A 21876-nucleotide genomic window follows, 5' to 3' on the forward strand; every position below is an offset into this window, starting at 1 on the left:
CTCAGTGCAAACCTGCGTCAGTGCTCCCATGCAGGAGGGCTGCTCTGTCCATCAGCCTGGTGCCCAGCTGCTCTGGGCTTGCACCGCTCTCAGCTGCAGGACGACTGCACCCAGAGGTTGCTCTGCAAAAGACACTGGAGTGTCCTGGGAGCAGAGGGGTCCTGTTCCAGGTGCAGAGTTCAAAACACCTCTCCTTTCCAGCACAGCTCTGCGGAGTATGAGGAGGAGGACAGGGCAAGGATGCTGATTGGCATGGGCAGATCGGGTGCTCTCAGACATCTCCTAGGTCCTGCAGGAGAGCTGTGCCCTTCTGGAGAGATGCTGACAGCCCCGCAGGACTCCCTGCCCAGCATAATCAGGTGTCTTAAGGTGCTGTCTGCTAAGGGAAGCAGTGCCTCATTGCCCAAGCACTGAGTGCAGTGTCTGGAGCCTGGAAAATGAAGAGAGGGCTTGGGCACCTTGGTCCCATGGAAACACCTCCAGGGCAGCGCCCTCCAGGTCAGGGCCAGAGCCGGCACTCCACACCCCCACCCCTTGCCCCACACCACCACCGTTACTGCCAGGGACCCCACGAGCAGGAAGAAGAGCAGCACAAGCAGGGGGAGGAACAAAGAAGAACGCTGTGACTCTCCTCCTAAGGGAAGCAAGGAGAGGAGAGGCGGCCGGGCACTCAGGAAAGCCTTCTCCTTACCCAGCAGAGCACAGCACCTCCCAGTTAGCAAAAGCGCAGGGCAGTCGCTCTCAGCCCCTTTGCCCTGCAGAGGGAAGCGGCCACGTGTCAGGAGAGATGCCCCTCTGCTGTGCCAGAGCTCTGGCTGCAGAGGAGGCAACTCCTGCCCTGGACCACACAGCCTTAAGGGCAGAGGCTGTGCTGGGTGGGAGACGAGAGCAGGGGTCTTGCGCAGAGGAAGGTGTCTGCATTGGAGGGCATGACAGGGAGCTTCCCAAATTCTGCCTCCCATGCCATTTGGGTTTGGAGGTTCCTAGAGCTCTCTGCCCATGTCTCTGCTGACTGGAGATATCCCTGCCGGGAAATGTTTCTCTGCCCTCCAGTTTTTCCCTGTCAGGGATCACCCAGCCCATCACCCACTCCTGTCTGCTCAGCTCTGACCTGATGAAACCTCCCGGTTCCAGCCACTCTCTAGAGGTACTCCCAGTTTGCAGGCAGTGAGGAGCAGGTCAGACAAACCCTGATGAGGCCAGCAAAGGTGATGCTGGTGCTCTCTGGAGGTAGAGGAGTGGATGGAAGCAGTTGCCTTGGCTCCTACCAGACCTACTGATCTCTCAGCGTGGCAGCTCAGGACTCTCAGGCTCCCTCGCCAAATGCAGCAGCGCCTTTTCCCTTTGTCCTGAAACAACAGGAAACTGGAAGCATGGCCTCAGGAAAGCTCTTTAGCTTTAAGGTATCCCCTGCCTTGCTCTTCCTCTGGAAAAGTCCCCTCTGAAATGCCCTGGGCAGCTCTGGCTGCACACCCGGCCTTCACCCCTTCCCCCTTGTCTAACATGAGCCCCTGGGCTGGGAGGCCTCCTGACAGACCCTGGAGGCTATGAACGCTTTCGGAGACCCTTCCCGCAACGGCAGCTGCATTGCCCTGCACCAAGAGACTTCCCGTGTCAAGGGCTGGAAAGGTTTCTTCCCTTGCAGCGCTCCTCTCTCCTCCCACTCCAGCCTGCCTTTAATCTCGCTCTGCCCTACTCCTTTGCCCAGAGCCCTGCTGCGCTTGGCAGAGGAGTTGCTCCTTGGCAGAGCTGTCTCTCTGCACTGCTGCCTGCTTGCCAGGAGCTCCCTCCACCCCAGGAGCCTGTCTCAGCCCCGGAGGAGGGCACCTGCCCAAGACGTCACTTTCTCTGCCCCCCACCCCACTCGGCGCTCCCTCCAGGTGTCCCTGGGGCTCTCCAGGAACCTGCTTGGGAAGAGACTGAAGGAATCACCGATGTTGCCTCTCTCACCTCTGCAGAGAGGTTTCTTTGCAGCAGTGCCCTTTCTCCTCTCCCAGACACAGTTAGGTCTGAGAATCCCCCTGCCTTGGCCCATCATGAGGCAGGACACCTGGACACTGCCAGGGAGGCATCTCCTTTAGCCATGCTGAGGGAAGGCAATCAGCTGAGTCAATGGAGGCATCTCATGCTGGATTTGTAGTGCTGGGGCTGGAAGGGACCTCAGCTCCCTCCCTTGCCTGCCCCAAACCCCCAGGAGGTGGGATTGCTCTTGCTTCGGTCATGGCGTCTGTTACAAATAGGCACCTGCACTCCTTTCCTACAGTGCCATGGTCATCCCCCTGTCACTCCAGAAATCCAGAGGGTTCTTCCCCTTTATAGCTTGATGGCAGTAGGGTACATTGTGTACCAGTGTGCATTAGAGCCTTATAATCCTGCGGGTCTCCTGTTCCAGGCCATCAAATCCATACAATCCAGTAAACCCGGTTGTCCCTTTCCTCCACCTGGCTGTAGGCAGTGCCCCCTCTAGTCCTGGTCACAGCATTCATAGAATCATAGAATCATAGAATCATAGAATGGTTTGGGTGCGAAGGGATCTTTAGTGGTCGTCTAGTTAAACCCCCTGCAATGGGCAGGGACTTCTACAACTAGATCAGGTTGCTCAGAGCCCCATCTAGCCTGTCCTTGAATGTTTCCAAGGATGCGGCATCTACCACCCCTCTGGGAAACGCGTTCAAGTGTTTCACTCCCCTCATTGGGAAAAATTTTTCCTTGTGTTCAATCTAAATCTACCCTCCTACAGCAGCCTTCTCTTCTCCAGGCTGAACACTCCCAGCTCTTTCAGCCTTTCCTCATAGCAGAGGTGTTCCATCCCTCGGATCATTTTTGTGGCCCTCCTCTGGACCTGCTCCAACAGGTCCATGTCCTTCCTGTACTGAGGACTCCAGAGCTGGACGCAGTACTCCATGTAGGGTCTCACCAGAGCAGAGTAGAGGGGCAGAATCCCCTCCCTTGACCTGCTGGCCACACTTCTTTTCATGCAGCCCAGGATACAGTTGGCTTTCTGGGCTGTGAGAGCACATTGCCTGCTCATGTCCAGCTTTTCATCTACCAGTGCCCCCAAGTCCTTCTCCTCAGGGCTGCTCTCCATCCCTTCATCCCCCAGCCTGCATTGACACCAGGGGTTGCCCTGACCCAGGTGCAGGACCTTGCACTTGGCCTTGTTGAACCTCACGAGGTTCACATGGGCCTCCTTCTCAAGCTTGTCCAGGTCCCTCTGGATGGCACCCTGTCCCTCGGGAGTGTCACCTGCCCCACTCAGCTTGGTGGCATTTCAAAACTTGCACTCAGTTGCACTATTCATGTCCTTGATAAAGATATTCAACAGTACTGGTCCCAGTATGGACCCCTGAGGGACACCACTTGTGCGTTGGGTATCTCCAGGGGTGGTCTCCACTCTAAGGTGGGCTTTGACTAGATGATCTCCAGCACCTACAACCTCTCTTCTTCCTCTTGGATTTGACCTTGAAGCTATCGCAGGATTTCTGATGTCTCCACTGGAGTGGTTGTCTTCTTAGTCAACACCCAAGGTTGAGCTTGAGACCTTCTAAAGATCTAATGGCCACCCGGCACCACCTGAGGAGGACAAGCCTTGAGCCCACCCAAGCTCAGGTGAAGGCCTGGGCAGAGGCTTCCCTCCAAGGAAGGCTGGATGAGGTGAGGGGGAGTCTCAGCCAAGGGCTGAAGGCACTGGGGGAGGTGAGGCTGGCCCACAGCAAGGTGAAGGTCAAGAAGCGGGGCTGCAGCTGGGGCCAGAGGACACATGGGGCATGGCATAGTGGAGGGAAGGGAGAGAGGGGTATGGACAACGGACGCACTTAGGGGTGCCAAGGTTGCACTTAGTAGTCCAGGGGGGCCCTTAGGGGTCTGGGGGGCAGTTAGGGGTCTGTACAGGGATGAGACCCAGTCTATAAGGTTAAAGAGATCCAGTTTGTACGGGGACAGGGGACAGGGCCCAGTCTCTACTGGGATGGGGCCAGGGGATCCAGTTTGTACTGGGATGCGGCCCAGGCTGTACTGGCAGGAGTTAAAGGGATCTAGGCTGGACTGTGACGGGACACAGCCTGTACTGGGAAGGGATCATGGGATCAATTTTGTACTAGGACGTGCCCAGTCTGTAATGGAAAAGGATAAAAGGATGCAGTTTGTCCTGGGACAGGGCCCAGTCTGAGCTGGGCAATGTGAAAGGGATCCAGTTTGTACTGGGATGAGGCCCAGTCTGTGCTGGGAAGGGGACCAAGGGCTCCAGTTTACACTGGGACAGGGCAAAGTCTGTGCTGGGAGGCGTTAAATGGATCCAGTTTGTACTGGGACAGGGCCCAGTCTGTACTGGCAGGTATTAAATGTGTCCAGTTTGCACTGGGAGAGGCCCCATTCTGTACTGGGAGGTGTTTGAAGGATCCACTTTGTATTGGGAGGGGGCCCAGTCTGTACTGGGAGGGGTTAAAGGAACCAGTTTGGACTCGGATGGGGTCCATTCTGTACTATGCGGGTTAACAGGATCCAGTTTATAATGTGACAGGGCCCAGTCTGTACTGGGAGTGGTTAAATGGACGCAGTTTCTGCTTGGAGGGGGGTCAGTCTGTACTGAGAGGGGTTAAAGGGTTCCAGTTTGTACTGGGACTGGTCTCAGTCTGTACTGGCAGGAGTTCAGAAAAAGAAATCTAGGTAATAGCTGAGAAAGTCTTAATTTCCAGCTTTTCATGACTTTTTAAGAAATTTTGCTGATCCCTGAGGGATGCTGCTAGTATCTGGCTCCTCGGAGGACTTTGTACCACTGACAGATTTGATCCTGATCGTCCAGCCAACTTCCCACCCACCACATCATCCACTTCTTCAGTCCAGATGTCAACAATCCGCTCTAGGGAGACCACGGGAAACCACATCCAAAGAGTTGCAAAAGTCCAGGTACACAGCATGCCCTTCTTTCCCCTCCCACATGGGTTCAGCAATCCTTTTCTTGTCCTTCAAGTGATGGAGATAGCTGCAAGAGCATTTGCCCTGCCACCTTCCCAGGGACTGAGGTGAAGCTGACCAACCTGTAACACTCCCAATCCTCCTTCTTGCCCTTCTTGAGGATGGGTTTGATATTTGCCTTTTCTGAGGACCTTGCAGCCTCCCTGATCTCTCTGCCCCTTCCAAGATGTTTGAGAGAGGTCTCATGATGACACCAGCCAGCTCCACCAGCACCTCTCTGCTCCTTCCCACACCAAAAGCCTTCTTCATATGCCACCCTTCCAGCGGAGTGCCCAGGACACAGCACATGCCAGTCCAGGTCCTCTGGCCTGGCTCAGAAGAGAGCCAGAAGTGATTTCTTCCTGCAGGCCCACAGCTCCAGTGGGGTCTCTGCGCAGCTCACAGCTTCCCTGAGCATTTTTCTCAGTGTCCCCCAACCTTTCTAGTCCACAGGCTGTAGATGAAGGGATTGAACAGGGATGTGAGGATGGTGGAGAAAAAGGGTTTTGTCAAACTGTCTCAGGAGGGCTGTTCTGGGCATCACACCCCCAAGGATGAGGGTGTCATAGAAAAGAGTGGCACTAGTGAGGTGAGAGGAGCAGGTGGAGAAGGCTTTCTGCCTGCCCACGCTGGATGGGAGAGCTGCCCCAGGGAGGCATCTCCGATGCACACAGGATGACCATGTGAACAGGAAGGGGAGGATGGGATCTAAAAAGCAGGTTATGACAGCAAAGAGCACGAGTGTCACAGTGTCATTGCGTGAGAGCTCCAGCAATGGGGTGAAATCACAGACGAAGTGGCCCACTCCACTGGGGCCACACAACTGTATCTGGGACACGACTGAAATTATGACTGTAGATGACAGAAATGCCCCTAGTGAAGGGGCAGCTGCCCTCTGGAGACAGACCTGCCGGTTCATGAGTCTTGTAGAGAGCAGGGCGTGGCACACAGCCCAGTACTGATCCTAGGGTGTGATCACGGGTAGTAAACACTCGGTACATGCAAAAAGTGCAGGAAACAATACTAGCACCGTGATGAGCAGAGATGGTGCTGTCCCCAGTCACACAGCTGGCCATCAGCTGGGGCAGGTGGTGGGTCGTAGAAGATCTCCAGGGAAGACAAATAGCCCAAGAAGAAGCCCATGGGGGTGTGCAGATGCTAGTTTGCCACCACGTGCATGATGATGAGGGTTTTCTCAAGAACAAACACTATGCAGGTCATGACAGTGAGAGGGAAGAGATTTTCCTAAGGGCTGGGAACGTTCCCCATTCTGTACGTATGGGGGACTCCATCATGGACCCTGTCCTGGTTTCAGCTGGGATAGAGTAAATTTTCTTCTTAGTAGCTGGTATAGTGCTGTGTTTTGGATTTAGGATGAGAATAATGTTGATAACACACTGATGTTTTCATTCTTGCTGAGCAGAGTTTACACCAGTCAAGGACTTTTCAGCTTCCCATGCTCTGCCAGGTGCACAAGAAGCTGGGAGGGGGCACAGCCAGGGGGGCTGACCCAGACTGGCCAAAGGGCTATTCCATACCATATGACATCATGCTCAGTATGTAAAGCTGGGGGAAGAAGAAGGAAGGGGGGGACGTTCGGCGTGATGGCGTTTGTCTTCCCTAGTAACCGTTACGCATGATGGAGCCCTGCTTTCATGGGGATGGCTGAACACCTGCCTGCCGATAGGAAGTAGTGAATGAATTCCTTGCTTTGCTTTGCTTGTGCACGTGGCTTTTGCATTCCCTATTAAACTGTCCTTATCTTAACCCACGAGTTTTGTCCCTTTTACTCTTCTGATTCTCTCCCCCATCCCACCTTGGTGGAGTGAGCGAGCGGCTGTGTGGTTCACAGTTGCTGGCTGGGGTTAAACCATGACAGCCCCATTGCCCTTCCTTCACCTATGAGGATGAATATTTGGTTCAGTTTTAGTTGCTTGGGTCTCAGACAGACAAATCAATGCAAGTACATTTATTTTGTTTAATTAGAGAAGGAGTATAGCTCCTTATTTACACAGTCAGTGGGTCACACTAGTGAGGAAGATAATGAAGTAGAAGTGGGGTGTCCACATTTCTTTGTGGACAACATTATCACAAGTTAAAAAAGCAAGAAAAGGAAAAACTTACCCAACAACAATAATGACAACAAAAATTAATCAAGAAAGGCTGGGCCTGTTATGAGTTACATTATGAGTCATCTGTTGAAGAAGATGGACACTCTGTAGCTCCTGGAGAACATCCAGTCATCAGTTTCCACACTGCTTCCTTGAGCTCCTGGTTCCTCATGCTGTAGATGAGGGGGTTCACTGCTGGAGGCATCACCGAGTACAGGGCAGCAACCACTCGATTCAGGGATGGGGAGGAGGTGGAGGGGGGCTTCAGGTAGGCAAATGTGGCAGTGCTGAGAAACAGGGAGACCACGGCCAGGTGAGGGAGGCATGTGGAAAAGGCTTTGTGCCGTCCCTGCTCAGAGGGGATCCTCAGCCCAGCCCTGAAGATCTGCACATACGACAACACAATGAAAACAAAACACCCCAAAAGGACAAAAGTACTAAACACAAGAAGTTTAAATTCCCTGAGGTAGGCATCTGAGCAGGAGAGCTTGAAGATCTGGGGAAGTTCACAGAAGAACTGCTCCAGGGCATTGCCTCGGCAGAGGGGTAAGGAAAATGTATTGGCAGTGTGCAAGACAGCATTGACAAACCCAGTGCCCCAGGCAGCTGCTGCCATGTGGACACAAGCTCTGCTGCCCAGCAGGGTCCCATAGTGCAGGGGTTTGCAGATGGCCACATAGCGGTCGTAGGCCATGACAGTGAGAAGACAATACTCTGCTGATATGAAAAAGACAAATAGAAAGAGCTGGGCAGCACATCCTGCATAGGAAATGGCCCTGGTGTCCCACAGGGCATTGGCCATGGACTTGGGGAGATTAGTGGAGATGGAGGCCAGGTCGAGGAGGGAGAGGTTGAGGAGGAAGAAGTACATGGGGGTGTGGAGGCGGTAGTCACAGGCTACGGCAGTGATGATGAGGCCGTTGCCCAGGAGGGCAGCCAGGTAGATGGCCAGGAAGAGCCAGAAGTGCAAGAGCTGCAGCTCCCGCCTGTCTGTGAATGCCAGGAGAAGGAACTCAATGATGGAACTGCCGTTGGACATCTGCCTCTCTGCATGGGGACCTGCCCAAGGAGGTAAAGGCAGTGAGAAGTTAGGGTAGAGTTCTCTGAGCAAAGCCTATTGCAGTTCTCATGGAAACACCCCAGACTGCCTTGCACCTACCTTTCAGGGAGACCTTTGGCAGGTCCCTTTCATGAGCTCTGGTTGGTGCTGGCTGAGGGTGCCATGTGGAGCAGGGGGCTCTGCTGTGGGCTCTGGAGGTGTCAGTCCTGTCCTACAGCAATAGGTAATAGCAACATGGGGTGATCTCAGATTAAATCCACTTTGGGTATCAATGAGCTTTCAGCATTGTTGCTCCCATTTCACCCCACTGCAGAGCAGAGCCGAGGGGATTTTGTTTTTTTTATCTTGTTCTAGTTGCCACACCACAACTGAGAAGTGCTTGTAAAGCAGAAATCCTTGGCACTTCTGCTGTACTCCAAGTGACATGTTGTGGGTGTTGACAGGCAAAGGGACTGTCCCTTAGTGCAGGGTGTGGAGAGCTGGTCCGTCCATCAGCCCTGGTCTCAGCTGCCTTTTCCTTGCAGCTCTTTGAGCTGGAGGATGATCACCAGATGTTCCCCTGAGAAGAAACTGGAAACTTCTGAGAGCGGAGGAATCCAGTTCCCAAGTGCAGATCTCCAAACCCCTCCCCACCATCTCATCGTACCTGAGCAGGATCTCAGCTCTCCCCTCCCAGCCACGGACACACAGGGCTCATTGCAGCTGCCCACACAGATGATGAGCCACATTGCCATGGCCTTAGCACTGAGTTGTCTTCTCCATGGGACACAGAGAGCCTATGGGAGAGCTGTGCCCTTCTGGAGGACAGCCTGCATCCCAGCAGGACCCCCAGGGAAAGAGTCAGAAGTCCGGAAGACAGGGATTCCTTAGGTGAGGGTCAGCTCATTGCCAGCCCCACACACTGCAGTGCCCAGAGCCCCCAGGTAAGGTGGGGACAAAGGCTCTCCTCACCCCTCCAAATTCATTTCCCAAGAATCTCATATTTGCCATCAGTCCTTTCATACATGAAGAAACCTGAGGAGAGAATGGGAGCTCATGGGCCATCTCCCCTCCCATTGGACACCAAGAAGAGAGCTTTTAAATCCAGAGGCCCAGTGGAACCCAATGTGACCATGAGATTAACTCCCAAAATACTGAGAAGAGAATGAGAACAGACTCCTTAAAACACTAATTCCTTGGACATTTTATTGGCAGCAGCTTTGGAGGAAGAACCCAGCCTTCAGGCACTGGACTTGGGAGATTCTGTTTTATTGAAGAGATGCTATTGGGCATGCCACATATCATACAGTGCTCTGCAAGAGTCAGAGAAAATAAGATCAAGCCTCAAGACAAGAAGTATGAACCCAGCAAATTATCTATAATCAGGATTATCATAAGAGGAAACAGCAGACTCGTGGCCTAAGAGAAACTCTGAGAAATGTGCAGAGAATGGGAGGCAGGTTATTGTTGCTGAAACAGCATCCATTGGGCCAGTTTCCATAGGGCATCCTTGAGCTCCTGGTTCCTCATGCTGTAGATGAGCGGGTTCACTGCTGGAGGCACCACCGAATACAGCACTGCCACCACCACATCCAGGAATGGGGAGGAGGTGGCAGGGGGCTTCAGGTAGGCAAATATACCAGTGCTAACAAACAAGGAGACCACAGCCATGTGAGGGAGGCACGTGGAAAAGGCTTTGTGCTGTCCCTGCTCAGAGGGGATCCTCAGCACAGCCCTGAAGATCTGCACATAGGACACCACAAGGAAAACAAAACACCCTAACAGTAAACAGGCACTGACCACAAGAAGCCCCACTTCCCTGAGGTAGGCATCTGAGCAGGAGAGCTTGAGGATCTGAGGGATTTCACAGAAGAACTGGTCCAGGACATTGCCTTGGCAGAGGGGTAGTGAAAATGTATTGGCAGTGTGCAGCACAGCAGTGAGAAACCCAGTGCCCCAGGCAGCTGCTGCCATGTGGACACAAGCTCTGCTGCCCAGCAGGGTCCCGTAGTGCAGGGGTTTGCAGATGGCCACGTAGCGGTCATAGGCCATGACAGCGAGGAGAGAAAACTCTGCTGCAATCAAGAAGGCGAGCATAAAGATCTGGGCAGCACATCCTTGGTAGGAAATGGCCCTGGTGTCCCACAGGGCATTGGCCATGGACTTGGGGAGAGTGGTGGAGATGGAACCCAGGTCAAGGAGGGAGAGGTTGAGGAGGAAGAAGTACATGGGGGTGTGGAGGTGGTGGTCACAGGCTACCACAGTGATGATGGGGCCGTTGCCCAGGAGGGCAGCCAGGTAGATGGCCAGGAAGAGCCAGAAGTGCAAGAGCTGCAGCTCCCGTGTGTCTGTGAATTCCAGGAGGAGGAACTGAGTGATGGAGCTGCTGTTGGACATTTTTTCACTTTGGCATGTGGACTATTCAAGGAAGAAAACACAGTATGTTAGCAGAGACTTCTCTGAGCAAAATCAAAGCCATAGACTCTGCTCATGCTGCACACACCCCCTTTTCATTTTCCAGGAGACCTTCCTTCAGCTTTGTGGCTGGAACTCTGGTTGGTGCTGGCAGAATGTGCCATTAGGAGCAGGGCCCTTGCCCACTGGTTGCTGAGGAGTCAGTCCTGCTCTGCAGCAGTGGGGTCATGGGAATGGTGGGGGCAGGGGCCAGTCCTGGTCTTCAGCTTTGTCAGATGAAGCCACACCTAACACAGAAGGGCCTGTCAGCGTCTGCACTGCCAGTGCCAAGGAACTGGGATAGGTGAAGGCAGTTTGAGAGGTTTGAGGTTTTCTACAGCGCCCCACATCCCCCCTGAGGATTGTCCTGGGATGTCAGGAACCCTCAGCATTTCTGCTGCTCTCACCGAGAACAGAGTGAGCCCTGCGAGGCAAGACGACTGCCTGTGGCTCAGTGCAGTGAGGGGATCTGGTCACACCCTCCGTCTTGTCCCCAGCTGCCTTGGGCTTGCACCTTCATGAGACGGAGGGCAAGCACACTCTTATGTTACGCAGCCAGACACTGCTGAGAGCAGAGGGATCCAGTGCAGACTACTAAATATGTCAGCCTTTCTCACGGTCTCAGCACCCCACTTCTAGCCCAGGACACGCATGCCTCCTTTCACCAACCCAACAGCATTTCCTCAGCCATAGAGTCTCTGCATTTCTCCGTGGGGCTTCCAGAGAACACAAAGGTGCTATGGGACAGGTTTGCATGCTGGAAGGCAGCTCACAGCTTGGAAGGACACCCTAAGGAGATGATAGCCAATTGTCTTAATGTTGGCATCTCATGAAGAGAAAATTGACTCCTTCCCCAGCCCCACAGGCTGCATTGCCCACAGCCCCACAGATTAGAGGAAAGCTGAGACACTTGTTCCCATTGACATGCCTGCATGAATGGACAAACAAGATCAGTGTTTGACTCTGCAGCTGAAATTCCCATCCCCAGGGAGTCTGACAGCAATAAAAAGATGACTTTAAAATGGGCAAGTGGAGAAACAAGGAAAAATACAGTGAGGGTCTGGCTGAGAGAGGCAAGGGGGGAGGCAGACGGACACTCAGGACAGCGTTACCCTTAGCCACCTGTGCACGCCACGTCCCAGACAGTGATAATGCAGGACAGTTGCCCTCAGGCCAATTGCCAGTCAGTGGGAAATGGGGATGTGGCAGGAGGGATATGCCCTTGCTTCTTCTGCTGGTCTACTGGACAGAGAGGTGACTCCCACCCGAGACCCCATGGCTGTGAGGGCCGAGGGCTGTGCTGGGTGGGAGAGGAGAGATGAAGGGATTGCTCAGGGAAGTCATCTACATTGCAGGGGTGGCCGGGAGGTGCCCAGATCTCCCCTGCAAGAGGGCTTCCATCAGCAGGTCCTTCCTTTCCTGCCCGTCTCTACTGCCTGCAGCTTTCCCTGCCACGAGCTGTTGCTCTGGCCCCACGTCTCTTCCCTGCCAGTGCTCACAGACCCCATCTCAGCCCCTGTGTGCCCAGCTCTGCCCTGCAGCCTCTCCATGTGTGCAGGGCTAAAGAGCAGGTCCCACAAACCCTGATGAGACTGGAAAGGTGCTGCTGGTGCCATCTGTAGCCCACCCAGCCAACCAAGAGGAGAAACCTCAAAAGACAGACACCTTCCTTTACAGGAACTCCATCTTGAAAAGTTCCCTCAGAAACACCTGGGGTGAGCTGGAGCTGAGAGCAAACCTGACCCACACAGCACCCTCTCGACAGCAGAAGGACCCTGCCCTGCCAGGGGTCACTCCCTCCACCCACAGCTTCTCCCCGCAGCTACATGGGGAGGTCTCCAGGCAGAGTGAGTGCTGACCCTGGCAGGTGACAGAGTCCCTGTCCCAGCACACAGCCCCTGGGGTGCAGGGACCCTGCTCTGAAGGATGGCCCTGGGCACCCCTGCCTCCACACCCACCTTCACACCCCTTCGGACATTCCTGGAAGAAGGCAGCTGTCATGACCTGTGCCTCTGACAGTGCGGCAGAGAAGCCCTGCTTTGGAGCATGTCCTCCTCCTCCACACCAGAGAAGTTGTGAGAGTCCTCCTGAAACATCCCATAGACTGTGGGATGTGGCAGCTTTTGGAGATCTCTCCAGGAACTGCAGCTTCTTTGCCCTGCTGCCACAGACTTACCGTGTCAAGGGCTGTGAAGATTTCTCCCCCTGTTAACTCTCAGCGTCCTCCCGCCACCAACTGCCTTTACCCTCTCTCTGCCTCACTCCTCTCCCCTCGGTGCCTGCAGGCAGTGCCCTCAGCCCTGCTGCGCTTTGCAGAGGAGCTGCTCCTGGGCAGAGCTGTCTCTCTGCAGGGCTGCCCACTTGCCAGCAGCTCCCTCCATCCCAGGAGCCCAGCCCAGCTCAGCAGCAGAGGCCCAGCCCAAGGCAGTGCTTTCTCTGCCCCTCTGGGCTCCCTCCAGGTGTCCCTGGGCCTCCAGGGCTGACAGCTCCTGCAAGACAGCAGGGTCTCTCCTGGGGAACAGAACTTGAAGCAGACTGAAGTCACCACCAACTCTCCCTCCCTAAACACTGCACAGACTGATTCCTGCCGTGGGAATTGCTCTGCCAGGGTGTGCGGAGCTACAGGAGGTGTCAATGTTCCCCTCTGGACACTTACATCCCTGTACCATGGTCAGGCAGGGCATGTAGGCAGTGACAGGCAGGGGATCATTTCCACCTGTGCAGGGCAGGGATCGAGCCAAGTCAATGTCAGCATCGCAGCTCTCATCAGTATTCCTGAGGCCGGAGGGGCATTCAGCTTCTCCAGTGCACCCCACAGACCCACAGGAGGTGGGATTCCTCTTGCCTCAGCTTGGCTGCACAAAAGAGCTGTCAGCTCCTTCTCTAAGCTGCTGTGTTAATAATGGGGACAGAGGCCAGGAGTGAGCTTTTCCGATGCAAACGCCCGGTGACATTGGAGCTGCCCGAGGTGGTGCAGGACATGTGCAGAAAACTCCAAGCTCTAATGGAGCAGTTGTGAGAGACAGGGCAGCATCTGGGGGCATTGCCTTGGCAGCTGGTGGGGAATCCCTTTGGCCAACTGAAATGGTAGAAAACGATGACAGTTAGGACAACCCAACCTGTCCCTCCTCAGTATGCTTAGGGCAGCCGACAGAGGTATTCATCTGACCAAATGGAGTCACGTGCCCCAGGGGAGCTCAGTCTGTCTTCCTCTTCTCCATCAGCTGTATTTCCTACATCTCCACTAAGTGTAACCAAAGGTTTCCCATGGACATCCCTACATTGCCTAAGCTAGTCCAGGGCAGCCGCTCGACTTAATGGCCAAATGCAGGCCTGTAGTCCTACCTCAGATGCCAAAGCTGCCCAGCACAACCAGAGTGTCCAGCTGGCTGGGCAGTGCAGGACCCACAGGACAGCTGTCCCCATCCCAGGCTGGTACATAACAGACACCCCAGGGCATCTCAGGTAGATTCGGTGTGTATGAGCACATGACTGAATGCCACCGCTGAAGGGAGCCAAGGTCTGTCCCATGTCTATCCAGGAGATGCAGGCAGTGCATGAATATGAAGCACATCACAACACTCAAATGCCAACACTTTCAAATGCTGCTGATGCCTCTTACCCCCATCCTTTATTCATTTCTTTGATGATACAATCAAGGAACGGGTGAATGATGTTCACAGTTTACCTGGATGACACAATGTCCATAGCCAAGGACTTTCTCAGCAGCACCTTGTCCCTCCTGGAGATCAGCTTGGCCTCCACCACAGGCTCGCAGGGACTCCAGAGACACCACAGACAGCAAAGCCCTCTCCCGTCAGGGCTGCAAAGCCCAGCTCTGTTTGTCTCTGGCATTGGGGAGCACAGGATTTGCTCACCTTGTGGGTCCCTCATTTCATCCTCACATTGCCATCTGCCATTCACGCCAGCATGTCTCTGCTCTGAAGCAAAGCCTTGGCTTGCACAGGATCTTGGGCACAAGAACTGTGACAAGTCTGAGGTTGGCCCTGGTGGCACCAAGCTGAGGGGCTGCAGCCCAAATGCGCACCAATGGCCTCAGCCTGGGGCACAGACAGGAGGGGATGGAGCCCTGTGTGCTGTCACAGAGCTGTGATATTGATGTAAATACCTGCTGAGGTGTGGTGGGACAGGTCAGAAAATTAAAGGTTGTCTGATGCATGGATAGAGGCTGTTCAGAGGAGAGAGGTGGGGAAGATCAGGAGGGGGATGCCCTCAGTGGGAGGGAGCTGCCTGGATGGATGGAGGTCCTCTATGGGATGGGAATCAGATTGGGTAAAGCCTTTTGGGTGAGGGTCAGAGGACAGGCCCATTAGGGAGACATCCTGGTAGGATGTAAGTACCTGGAAGAAGGTGAGGAAGGGGACAAAGTCTTATTTAAGCAATTCCAGTTCAATGACTCCACATCCCCCTTGGGGACTTCAATCACCCTGACACTGATGGGAAGGGGACAGTGCAGGCTGCAAACAGACCCGGATGTTTCTGTGGGTTCTTGGGTCCAGCTTCGTAGCCCAGCGGCCTGATGGCCAACATTGGTGATGCTCACCTGGATCTCATACTTGGAATCAGGGAAAAACAGGTCAGGGATACTGCTGTTGTGCAGCAGTATTTCCCCCCTTCTTAAATATGTTATCACAGAGGCTATACCACCATCACTGATTTGCTCAGCTTTGGCCAGCGGCGGGTCCATCTTGGAGCCGGCTGGCACTGGCTCTGTTGGACGTGGGGGAAGCTTCTGGCACCTTCTCACAGAAGCCAACCCTGTAGCCCCACCCACTATCAAAACCTTGCCATGCAAAACCAATACAGGCGCTCCTCTGGCACTTCTCCTCAGGACACTCCTCAGCTGCTCTCCTCACAGCCTGTCCTGATGCAGGAGGTTATTCTGCCCCCAGGGCAGACCTTGCCCCTTTGCCTTGCAAAACTCCAGGACGTGTCTGTTGGCCAAATCCACAAGAGTGTCAAGGTCCCTCTGCACTGAAACTCTAAGGTGTCAGCATTTAAAGCTTGGGGGCCAGTGTCTGAAACAAAAGAATATGGGGAATTGCAGGACACTAGAGGTAATGAAGCAGACTTATGCGCTTCATGGAGTTGCTACCCAAGGTGGAAACTATCACAGCAGCCATCTCAGAAATACCCAAAGGAGATGGAGTCAGTGGGAACCCAGGAGGCAGAGGAAAGGGAGACAGGATAAGGGGTAATGGTTTTAAAGTAAAGGAGGGTAGATTTAGACTGAACAAAGGAAAAAAAAATTCACAATGAGGGTGGTGAAACACTGAAATGGGTTGCCCAGAGTGGTGGTAGATGCTCCATCCTTGGAAACATTCAAGGACAGGCAAGATGGGGCTGTGAGCAACTTGATCTAGTTGAAGATGTCCCTGCTCATTGCAGAGGGGTTGGGCTAGATGACCACTAAAGGTCCCTTCCCACCCAAACCATTCTGTGATTCTATGAATACTATGACCAGGACTAGAGGGGACCCTGCCTCGAGCCAGGTGGAGGAAAGGGACAACCGGATTTATTTGACTGTGTGGATTCGATGGCCTTGCACAGCAGAATCATAGAATCATAGAATTGTCAAGGTTGGAAAAGACCCTTAAGATCATCGAGTCCAACTGTTAACCTAACACTGCCAAGTCCATCTATACCATGTCCTCGAGCACCACATCTATCTGTTCTTTAAATACCTCTAGGGAGGGAGACTCAACCACTTCCCTGGGTAGCCTGTTCCAGTGCTTGACCACCCTCTCGGTGAAGAATTTTTTTCCTAATATCTAACCTAAACCTCCCCTGGCGCAGCTTGAGGCCGTTTCCTCTTGTCCTATCACTCGTTACTAGGGAGAAGAGGCCGACCCCCACCTCGCTACAACCTCCTTTCAGGTAGTTGTAGAGAGCAATAAGGTCTCCCCTCAGCCTCCTCTTCTCCAGACTAAACAACCCCAGCTCCCTCAGCCGCTCCTCATAAGACTTGTGCTCTAGACCCTTCACCAACTTCGTTGCCCTCCTCTGGACATGCTCCAGCACCTCGATGTCCTTCTTGTAGTGAGGGGCCCAAAAGTGAACACAGTACTCCAGGTGCAGCCTCACCAATGCTGAGTACAGGGGCACTATCACCTCCCTGGTCCTGCTGGTCACACTATTCCTGATACAAGCCAGGATGCCATTGGCCCTCTTGGCCACCTGGACACACTGCTGGCTCATGTTCAGGCAGCTGTCAACCAACACCCCCAGGTCCTTTTCTGCCAGACAGCTCTCCAGCCACTCCTCCCCCAGCCTGTAGCGTTGCATGGGGTTGTTGTGACCGAAGTGCAGGACCCGGCACTTAGCCTTGTTGAACCTCATACAGTTGGCCCCGGCCCATCGGTCCAGCCTGTCCAGGTCCCTCTGTAGGGCCTTCCTACCCTCCAGCAGATCGACACTTCCACCCAACTTGGTGTCATCTGCAAACTTACTGAGGGTGCACTCGATCCCCTCATCCAGATCATCAGTGAAGACATTGAACAGGACCAGCCCCAGTACTGAGCCCTGGGGAACACCACTCGTGACTGGCCACCAAGTGGATTTGGCTCCATTTACCACCACTCTCTGGGCTCGGCCGTCCAGCCAGTGTTTAACCCAGCGTAGAGTGCACCCATCCAAGCCATGTGCACCCAGCTTCTCCAGAATGCTGCGGGAGACAGTGACCCGCAGGAGTATAAGGTTCTAGTGGACATCGGTACACAGTGTACCCTAATGCCATCAAGCTATAAAGGGGCAGAACCCATCTGGATTTCTGGAGTGACAGGGGGATGACCATGGGACTGTAGGAAAGGAGTGCAGGTGCCTATTTGTAACAGACACCATGACTGAAGCAAGGGGAATCCCTCTGCCAAGGCAATTCTGTGGACCAGTTCTTCTGTGAAATCCCCCAGATCCTCAAGCTCTCCTGCTCAGATGCCGACCTCAGGGAGGCTGGGCTTATTGCGGTTAGTGCCTGTTTAGTCTTTGGGTGTTTTGTTTTCCTTGTGGTGTCCTATGTGCAGATCTTCAGGGCCGTGTTGAGGATCCCCTCTGAGCAGGGTCAGCACAAAGCCTTTTCCACGTGCCTCCCTCACATGGCTGTGGTCTCCCTGTTTATCAGCACCTCATTTTTTGCCTACCTGAAGCCCTCTGCCACCTCCTCCCCATTCCTGGATGTGGTGGTGGCAGTGCTGTACACTGTGCTGCCTCCAGCAGTGAACCCCCTCATCTACAGCATGAGGAACCAGGAGCTCAGGGATGTCCTATGGAATCTGGCCCAATGGATGCTGTTTCACTCACAATAACCTGCCTTCCCTTCTCATCACATTTCCCAGAGTCTTTCTGTGTCAGATGTGGCATGCCCAATAGCACGTCTTCAATAAAACGGAATCTCCCAGGTCCAGTGTCTGAAGGCTGGGCTCTTCCTCCAAAGCTGCTGCCAAGAAAATGTCCAAGGGAGTGTTTTTTTGAAGAATCTGATCTCCTTGTGTTCTCAGTGTTTTGGGAGTTAAGATCATGGTACTATTGAGTTCCACTGGACCACATGTTCTTAATTTAAAAGCTCTCTTCTTGGTGTCCAGGGGCAGGGCAGATGGCCCATGAGCTCCCATTCTCTCCTCAGGTTTCTTCACGTATGACAGGACTGATGGCATATACGAGACTCCCTGGAAATGAATTTGGAGGGGTGAGGAGAGGAGAGGATGGGGACTCCCCACGTGCCCTGGGGTTGTAATGAATGGAGGCTCAGAAGGTGAAAGGCCCTCAGATGTGAAGCCCCCCAAAAGCAAAACATGAAGCTGGTGAAGCTGTTGAAGTGTCTAGAGCACAAGTCTTACGAGGAGCAGCTGAGGGAGCTGGGGTTGTTTAGAGTGGAGAAGAGGCTAAGGGGAGACCTTATTGCTCTCCACAACTACCTGAAAGGAGGTTGTAGTGAGGTGGGGGTCAGTCTCTTCTCCAGGTAACAAGTGAAGAGGAAATTGGTTCGAGTTGTGCCAGGGGAGATTTAGATTAGATATTAGGAAAAAATATCTTCCCAGAGAGAGTGGGTAGGCATTGGAATGGACTGCCCAGGGAAGTGGTACAATCACATTTCCCTGGAAGTATTCAAAAAACATGTGGATGTGGTGCTTAGGGACATGGCTTAGAGGTGGACCAGGCAGTTAAGTTAAGAGGTTGGACTCGATGATCTCTGAGGTCCTTTCCAACCTCAACGATTCTATGATTCTATGAAAAAGGATCTTCTCAGGGCAGTGCCTGAAGGCTTAGGTCTTCTTTCAAAGTGGCTCGAGAGAACATGCCCAGAGAAGTGCTCAAGAGAGGAAAACCCTTGTGAACAGCTCAAGTGTGCGAGTGTGCAGCTTTGGGGCACACAGCAGTGTCATGGACAGCAGTGTCATGTCATTTGGTCAGATTTTGGGAGAAGAGAAATGAAAAGCAGGTGAGATTTCTGGGTTCCAATGTTTGAAATGGGGAAGCAGAGCCTTCCTATAGGAAATGATCTAAAGGCTATGCTAGTTCAAAAGTGTTATCTTCACCTCCTTTCTTGGAGGCTTTGAATCTTCAGCAGGAACCTGGAAGCTCTGAGATCCCTCCATCTCCCTCTCCTTTAGCAATGAAGTTGATAGTACCCAAGTCAGAGGCTTTCAATTCTGTTTCCAGCCTAAAGCACCCCAAGGTCTGGGGATATACCAGGACACTTGCCTAAGGAAGCCACTCCTCTGGACAAGAAGGTGGATGTTCCCAGGAATCTCAGAAGGCATGGTGTACTGATGGGAGCTGTTCAGGGAGCTGGCCAAAGATCTCGTCTCCATTTCTGTAATGGTGGCCTAGATGCCAGCTTCATGTGTAAACTCTCTCTCTGGATGCGGACATTTACTGAGCAACCTGGGCTGACCTCAGAGCTGGCCCTGCTTGGAGCTGGGCATTGGACTACAGACCACCTGAGCTCCCTTCCCCCCTGACCTGTCCTAGGAGCACATGATGTAGAGACCCTCGCCTCCAGCTTTATCTCTTCCTGTATGAAGTGTGGATAGGCACAGGCTCCTGGAAGGGCTGGTGAGAAAAAGACTGCTGGGGGGGTCTAGTCCAGTCTCCAGGCTGGCTGTGACTTTGTGGAGCAAAGGAGAGCTCCAAAGGTGGAGATCACAGCAACACTCCTCCTAGTCCATGTTATCTTTCCTACGGCTCAGCCTAAAGCTGCCAAGAGGCAGTTTGTGGGTGTTGCCTTTCTCATACCATCAGCCACTGCAGAGGAGAGCTTGGCTCCATCATCTCTCCAGGTAGGTTTTGGCTCTTACTAGGTTGCCCCATGCCTCCGTCAGCAGGCTAGAGAGGCCCAGTTCCCTCAGACTCTCCTCACAGCTTGTGCTTAGGCCCCTCACTCCAACACAGCAGACCTTCTCTGGACCCTCTCCAGTTTCTCCACTTGCCTTTCGAAATGTGAGGCCCGCTGGCTCGTATGGCTTCGGCATGGTTCCCAGGCCCTTCTCCTCAGGGCACTGCTCAGCTGGTATGGTCACTACCCATGCTGCTGCGTGGTGGCAGTGTGCAGCTTGTGGGCTGAGCTAAAAATAGGGTAAAAGGTGAAAGAAAAAAGATGAGAACAAACATAAACTAAACCCAACAGGCAACACAAAGGCAATCACTTACCACCTCCCACAAGCAGACTGATGCTCAGCCAGTCTCCCAGCAACCGTCACTTTGAATGACTGAAACCTCCACCTCCTTCTTCCTCTGCCCCAGCTTGTATTTCTGAGCATGACATCATATTGTATGGAATATCCCTCTGGTCAGTTGGGGTCAGCTGTGTCGGTTGTCCCCCCCCTGCCAACCTCTTGTCCACCCCCAGCCTACTCGCTTGCAGGGAGCAGAGTGGGAAAGAGAGAAGGCCTTGATGCTGTGCAAGCACTGCTTAGCAATAGCCAAAACACTGGTGTGTCATCAACACTGTTTTAGGCACAAATGCCAAACAGCGCCATAGGGGCTGCTACGAGTGAAGTCAACTCCAACCCAGCTAGACCCAGTACACTTGAACTGGAGGTCCAGAAAGGGACACAGGAGTGCACAGCTCGTCTGACAAGTGACGAGCAGGTGGAGACAGTCACTTCCCTCGCTCTTTTGGCGAGGCTCCTCTTTAAACACTCCAGGACACTGCTGGCCTTCTTTGCTACTAGGTCACACTGGCTCATGTAGATCACTGCCAGATCATGTTTTGCCTTCAGTTCCCCAGCACCACCAGGGCTGTTTCCACAGAGCTGCTCTCCGGCCAGGCAATCCTCTTCCCCTGCCACTGCAAGGTGTTCGTCTATCCCAGATGCAAGGCTTGGCCTTTGTCCTTCTTCTATTTCATGAAGTTCCTGACAGGACCGGCCTTCTGCCTGTCAGCTTGTGACGGGTGCAATTCCACCGGACACCTTAAGTAAACTAGAACAATTGCAGATGCCCCATTCCAGGAAAGAATTACAACAGCTTATGGGTACTTTAGAGTACTGGAGGAAACCTGTACCTGCATTTTCTAGCATTGCTCACCCACTGTACTCACTTTTACGAAAGGGAAAACCGTGGAAATGGAACCCAGAACATGAAGAGGCAGTCAAAACTCTAACAGAGGAATTAAGGACAGATCAGGCACTGGGACCAGTACACCCCCACGACCCTGCACAATGGGGTTTTGCAGCACATGGTCCTTATTGCAATCTATCACATACCAGGCCAAGCAGGCCACAAAGACCTTTAATGTTTAACTCAACTGCATGTAAAGAGCCAGAACAGAGATATTCTGAGTGGGAAAAGGGACTTTTGTCTTTAGTCTGAGCAGTTAAACAAATTGAGCCACTAAGGGGTAACCCGTCCAGAAAAACCCCGCCGAGACTTGTGCTGTTTTCCCTTTCCAGAAACGATACCAGGCATGACACCAGCACACCTCCCCTGGAGATTGGGTTAACCATTGAAGGATTGCTTGTCCTTCTCGCTGGAGCAATCATCGTCAGCATGGACCAAATTTGGCTGATACGCCAGCAAGCCCAACGAACGGGGTGGAGACCCTCACTTCTGCACCATACACATTTCTCCGTTGTGGGTGCAATCTACTGTAGCAGCAATTACAAGAGAAGGTGAAGAGGGCACCTTGCCCACTGAAATTCCAAAGGTAATTTGGGATCATGTGACTCAATTTGAAAGGGAATTCCAATCCTGGTGGCATCCAGTCAATTTTACCTAGAAACCTACCAACAGTAAAGCCACAGCTTTTATTCTAGCAATACGCAGTGCTTTGGTCCACACCATATACCCAATCATTGCGCT

General features: G+C 53.3%; 2 protein-coding genes across 2 annotated transcripts; both read right to left on the reverse strand.

Annotated features, from left to right (window-relative positions):
- Positions 1 to 7137: 7137 nt before the first annotated feature.
- LOC148051126 (olfactory receptor 14C36-like) lies at positions 7138 to 8103 on the reverse strand. The gene has a single exon (XM_087738357.1). It carries the CDS (start codon positions 8101 to 8103, stop codon positions 7138 to 7140), a length of 966 nt encoding a protein of 321 aa, XP_087594483.1.
- A 1461-nt stretch (positions 8104 to 9564) lies between these two features.
- Positions 9565 to 10500, reverse strand: LOC148051127 (olfactory receptor 14A16-like). The gene has a single exon (XM_087738358.1). It carries the CDS (start codon positions 10498 to 10500, stop codon positions 9565 to 9567), a length of 936 nt encoding a protein of 311 aa, XP_087594484.1.
- Positions 10501 to 21876: the final 11376 nt, after the last annotated feature.

The sequence above is a fragment of the Nipponia nippon genome, unplaced genomic scaffold (assembly GCF_047370975.1).
Source record: "Nipponia nippon isolate SJK-2023a ecotype South Korea unplaced genomic scaffold, ASM4737097v1 scaffold_67, whole genome shotgun sequence".
Classification (NCBI taxonomy): domain Eukaryota; kingdom Metazoa; phylum Chordata; class Aves; order Pelecaniformes; family Threskiornithidae; genus Nipponia; species Nipponia nippon.